Here is a 6224-nt window from a genome sequence, read left to right on the forward strand (position 1 = left end):
CAGAGATGACAATTATGATTCAAATGGTGTCTTATAACACTCAAAATAAAAAAGAAAATATGACATTAGCAACATAATTAAGCATGTAAATGAATAATATCTTCCTACATGAGAGACCCTGGAAAGACAACTAGTCTTCCCTCCTCTTTTTCTTCTTCTGTAAAATGGAGATAATAGTAACTGCCTCATAAGGTAATTATAAAAATGGAAGGATATGAGTATTGTTCTTAGAAAAGAAACTGCTCAAAATAATTTTTATTGTTGTTATTATCCCCTAGCATCTGTAAATTAATTTCTGTGGAACATTCAAATTAAAACATTTTAACATAAATATTTGATTTTATACTTCGAAATTTTTATTTTAGAATTATAAGCATAATGATTTTTGTGACTTACATGTGTAAGTAACATTATAATAAAGGATGATTTCAGTCAACACAAGTTATTTTTGAGGATCTTTTTCTTAAAAAGCTCTAAAACTGAGGCTCCTTGGTGGCCCGGTCAGTGAAGCGTCAGACTAGATTTTGGCTCAGGTCTGTAACTCACAGTTCGTGAGTTCGAGCCCCACATCAGTCTCCACGCTGGCAGTGTGGAGCCTGTTGGGGATTCTCTCTCTCTCTCTCTCTGCCCTCCTCAGTTCTCTCTGTCTGTCTCTCTCTCTCAGTAAATAAATAAAAATTAAAAAAAAAAAAGCTCTAAAACTTTAATTTTGAATTAATTATCTAATTATTGGCTTTATTTTACAGATGAGTAAACTGAAATTTAGAGGTTAAAAGTTTTCTAAGCATCAAACTGGAACCTAAAGAGGCAATTACATAGTTTGGTAAAGAAAAGACTTTTGGGGTGCCTGGGTGGCTCAGTCAGTTAAGAGTCCGACTTTGGCTCTGGTCATGATCTCAAGGTTCCATGAGCTCGAGCCCTGTGTCAAGCTCTATGCTGACAGCTCAGAGCCTGAAACCTGTTTCAGATTCTGTATCTCCTTCTCTCTCTTTCTCTCTCTCTGAGCCTATTTCAGATTCTGTGTCTCCTCTCTCTTTCTCTCTCTCTCTCTCTCTCTCTCTGTCTCAAAAAGAAATACATATTATAAAATTTTTAAAAAAAGAAAAATAAAAATAAATTATCGTATAAATTGATGTCAACAGTCAAAGTTTATCAGGCTTGCCAGCAAGAGGGAAATTTTCACAGTAGCCAGATCAAGATTTCACTTTTTTTTCTCTTTTTTTTTTTTGATGTTTATTTATTCTTGAGAGAGAGTGTGAGTGGGGGCAGAGTCAGAGAGGGGGACAGAGGATCCAGGATCCATAGCAGGTTCTGCGTTGACAGCAGCAAGCCTCATGCAGGGCTGGAACTCATGACCATGAGATGGTGATCCGAGCTGAGATCGTGACCTGCACCAAAGTCAGATGCTTAACCGATGCAACCACCCAGGTGCCCAAGAGTTCACTCTTGATGGTGTCATGTATAAAAGAAAAGGTAGAAGGGGTGCCTGGGTGGCTCAGTCAGTTAAGCATGGGACTCTTGGCCTCAGCTCAGGTCTTGATCTCAGGGTCGTGAGTTTTAGCCCTGTGTTGGGTTCCACACTGGGTTTGAAGCCTACTTAAAAAGAAAAAAAAAAAAAAAGAAAAGGAAAGGAAAGGAAAGAAAAAGACAAGGAAAAGAAGAGGAAAAGAAAAGAAAAGAAAAGAAAAGAAAAGAAAAGAAAAAAAGTAGAAGACGACGGAGTCAGGATTTTCAGACTAGATACAACTGAGGAATGCCTTGTTTAAAAACAAAACAAAACAAAACAAAACAAAAAGCCACATAGTTGGGTGAGTGAATCCAACTTCTCCAAAGATACACTTCTTTCCATTAACTTTCATCAGAGAACTGCTTCAACATTCCATTCCCTTGTACTTGCTGACTCACTCTATCATTTATTTATCATTTATCCATCATCTTTCTCTCTCTTTTTCCTATCAGCATCCCCTACCTAGCCCATCAGTAAACCTGCTCTATATTTTATATGAAATATTATTTTAGGATTATTTTAAACTTGAATTTAGATAGTAAGTGAAAATCTTTTACTTTGAAAAGGTCCTTAGTTTTGAGAGATTTATATTTTCTTCCTTCCTGCAGTACAAGTAGTTGTGGTTACTCCTTGATTATATATATTTTATGTCAAACCAGTTAAAATAGCCTGAATTCAGCCATACTAATCTTTGCTACCCATACACATTTTGGAGTATCTTGTCTGGATGATTGGATCCAGGGTAGAATCCTGTCTTGTCTGGATGAAGCCAGAATATTTAGAAGTAGAAAAATAAGCAGAGAAGGTACATATCAGAAGTATCGAATGTCTAAGTAGGTCATTAAGCCATGAAGGTGGTTCCTATAAAGGATGAGAAACAGAGCTATGTGACAAGATATTTATAAATTCATTCAATAAATATTTATTGAGCTCCTATATGTGATACAGACTTTGCTGGCTACTAGGAAATTAGCAGTAAAATAAATATGATATGCCCTTACTTTCATGGAACTTAAAATTTAGCAAAGCAAGAAAACAAGGGAAGCACACCCGGAAAGGAATATGAAAGAGTAATCCACTGATGGCGTTTTGTTGTTTAAGGCTTGCCTTTTGCATGTTGTGACTGATTTTGCCATTGGCAAAGAAACAGAGAAAGGGGGTGTGTGATGAGATGATACCCATTTACATTTAAAGATGACGAGCCTTCAAATCATTGACTTCCCTTTCCAAAACCTTGCACCGCACCAAACTTTCCTTATGGCATTTTTCATCTCTGTGTTTCTAAGTGTGTAGATAAGAGGATTGAGCATGGGGACAATAATTGTGTAGAAGAGTGTGAACACTTTATCTTCCGGTAAAGTTGTGGCAGGTCGAATGTAAACAAAGATGACAGGTGCAAAAAACAGGATCACAACCGTGATGTGGGAGCTGCAGGTGGAAAGTGCCTTGTGGCGGTTCTCTGCAGAATATGCTCTCACATTGCACAATATCATGAAGTAGGAGGCCATCAAAACCACGAAGATCCCCAGTCCCATCAGGCCGGAATTGGCAATGACTAAGAAACCAATTTTGTGTGTATCAGTGCAGGCCAGTTTCAACAAAGGATATACATCGCAGAAATAGTGATCTATTTCATTGGGGCCACAGAATGGCAGAAAAATTGCAAGAAGAAACAGGCCAATGGAATGCAGAAACCCACCTGCACATGATGCTCCGAGAATTGAGTTACATCATTGTCTACTCATGAGGATGGCATAATGGAGTGGTTTGCAGATGGCCACATAGCGGTCGTAGGCCATTCCTGTGATGATGCAGACCTCGACCCCCCCAAAGAAGTGTGTGGTAAACAGCTGTGTCATGCAGTTATGATAGGAAATGACCTTCTTCCCTGTCAGTAAGTCAGTCATTAGTTTGGGTGTCACAGTGGAGGTGTAGAGGAGGTCTGAGAGGGCAAGGTAATTAAGGAAGAAGTACATGGGCTGGTTAATTAGCTGACTGTAGGTGATAGAAGCCATAATAATCAGATTCCCCAACCAGATAGCGAGGTAACAGAGTAAGAAAAATAAAAAGCAGAGGATCTGGACTTTCTTATTCTTAGAAAGTCCCAGGAGAATAAATTCAGTAACATTATTCCTATTTTCCATGATCCGATGCTCCAGAAAGGTATCTGAGAGGACAAAAGTAATGAAGCAAATAATTGATGAGACAATGGAAATCTAATATTCAATTAAAATGGCCTGATGCATATTTTAAGACCTTAGCCATTTGGAGATCCACTGAAATCACTCATTCATTTAACAAAATCCTTTTAAATATCTAGTGCCAATACTCGTCCAAGAACTTTGGATAGCATGGTGAATTAAACAAAGTCCGAGTTTTTGTGTAGTTTACATTCTTTTGTGAGAAGACAGGAAATTATGCTCCCTAAGAATAAAAGCGGGATATCTAATAGTGTTAAGTATTTATTCAAGTACTAAGTCAAAGTATACGTATTAATGTAAATAGTGTTACGTGTTAATTCCATCAATGTTAAGTAAACATAATGCATAATTTTAGGAGGTAAACTGGAGAATTTACTTGAACAGATGGTTTCTAATGAGGTCACAAAAACGGTGGCAGGGCATGTGAGTGATTTATACAATGCATATAATGTTAAATAGATACTAACTAAAAAAAACTGGGGTCGCTTGGGTGGCTCGGTCGGTCAAGTGTTCTACTTCAGCTTAGGTTAGGTCATGATCTCATGGCTTGTGAGTTTGAGCCCCGCCTCTGGCTCTGTGCTGACAGCTGAGAGCTTGGAGTCTGCTTCGGATTCTGGGTCTCCCTCTTCCTCTGCCCCTCCCCTTGTGCTCTGTCCCTCAAAAATGAATAAACATTTTAAAAAATTAAAAAAAAAAAAAGAAACAACTGGCAAGTACACAGTTTGCTAGAGGCTTAAAGGAATAACAATACAGGACTAGAAATGACCATTAATCCACTAATCAAGTAATTCATGATAGAACTAAAGAGGAAGTTATTTTTCTAATTTGCCCTGTAGTTTTGAGGGGTTTATAAGAGAAAATAAGTATAGAAATTACTCCATGAAATTTTTGTATTACTTAAGAGTTCTTTGTAGCATAATGTAGCTACGTTCTGCTTTTCCTATTTCTTTCTCTTGCAGGATTATAAGAAAACCAACCTTACTTTTAAAACTTTCTTGTTGGTTCAGTAATTTTTATTTTATTCTTTTAAATGCTTATTTATTTATTTTGAGAGAGAGAGAGAGAGAGAGAGAGAGAGAGAGAGCACCCGAGCAGGGGAGGGGCAGAGAGAGAGGGAGAGAGAGAATCCCAAGCAAGCTCCATGCTGTCAATGCAAAGCCTGATGTGGGGCTCAATCTCATGAACCATGAGATCAGGACATGAGCCAAAATAGGGTTGGATGCTTAACCAACTGAGCCACCCAGACGTCTCTGGGTCAGTAATTTTTAAATGAATTAAAACATGTTTATACATCACTGATATCTTCTGCTTTTCTGTTAAATTGGATGTATTCTACTACAAGAGAAATTAAACTTAACAATAATTAAGAGCCATGTAGTTGAAAAATATTAAGTTTAGAATTAATACTTAGGAGTCAACGGTGCTTCCTTATAAGAAATATATATCCAAAGTGCAAACATTCTTTAGTTTATATCAAGTTATGTTATATCCAAGATAAATTAATTTAAATATTTAAGTAAATTATTAACAATGGCTATTTCATGATAATTACACTACACAGATTTTAGTTTTCCAATTTATACTTTTTTTATTGCCCAAAACTTTTACCATGAACCTCTATTCATTTTTAGAAAAAGATATATTTTATAAATAAGTATATTTTATACATCTAATGTTTATGATGTAAATGAATTTGAAAGTGTATTTGTAAATTTATCCTTTTATCCTGTCCATTTATCCTTTAAATGTAGTTTAAAATATTGAAGGATTATGCCCACTAGATTCTGGAAGCCCACTTAGATTTTTATAGGAAACTGAGGCCAAGTTTCCTTCTCTGTAAAATTGAAGAAACAATAATACCTCCTTATAGGGTGACATTTTGAAATAATAAAGTTAATAAGTGGGACATTTCTTAGAGCAGTGTTTGGAAAGTATTAGACGTTTAATAACTGTTAGCCACCATCCACAATGACTGAACGTAAGATCAAAGCCCTAGAGAAAAATGTAAGTAGACCAGATCAGAAACTGTTATCTGAGACTATCCCTGCCTTCACAATATTAGGAATAACAAACTTTGGAGATGGACCCTAGTTCTTAACATAGCCCTGATACTTAAATGCAAGATTCTTCACTTCCTTGAACATTTTCTTCCTTCTTCCGTAAAATGAACATTGCAGTGCCTAACTTACAGAATTACTGAGAAAGTCAAGTAAAATAATGCATATGAAGCTCAATGTTAAAAAACATACTAGTTGCTCCCGTTTCCTCCTTGCAACTTCCTGTAGTGTTATAAACGTAGGAGATACTCAGGATATTCAAGTGGTAGGAGATCCCACTAATTAAGAAGTTAAGTTCTAGAGCTATATAAAATAAGATATAGGACTTGGCTCCAAAATTCATGGAAAAATCTCGGGAAAAATATGTAACCTCATTTCCTTCATTCACAAAATGAGTAATACTGTAACTCTGAGGTCTATTGTAAAGATTTGATGAGTTTATTTATGTAAAAAGCTTAG

General features: G+C 36.3%; 1 protein-coding gene across 1 annotated transcript; it reads right to left on the reverse strand.

The window, feature by feature from the left end:
- Positions 1–2166: 2166 nt before the first annotated feature.
- LOC125918243 (olfactory receptor 4P4-like) lies at positions 2167–3651 on the reverse strand. Its single transcript, XM_049624264.1, is given in 2 exon segments — positions 2167–2201; positions 2751–3651. Coding segments are annotated over 2 exon segments (936 nt in total).
- Between the last annotated feature and the right edge of the window lie 2573 nt (positions 3652–6224).

This window comes from Panthera uncia, unplaced genomic scaffold, assembly GCF_023721935.1.
Source record: "Panthera uncia isolate 11264 unplaced genomic scaffold, Puncia_PCG_1.0 HiC_scaffold_592, whole genome shotgun sequence".
NCBI classification, from domain to species: Eukaryota; Metazoa; Chordata; class Mammalia; order Carnivora; family Felidae; genus Panthera; species Panthera uncia.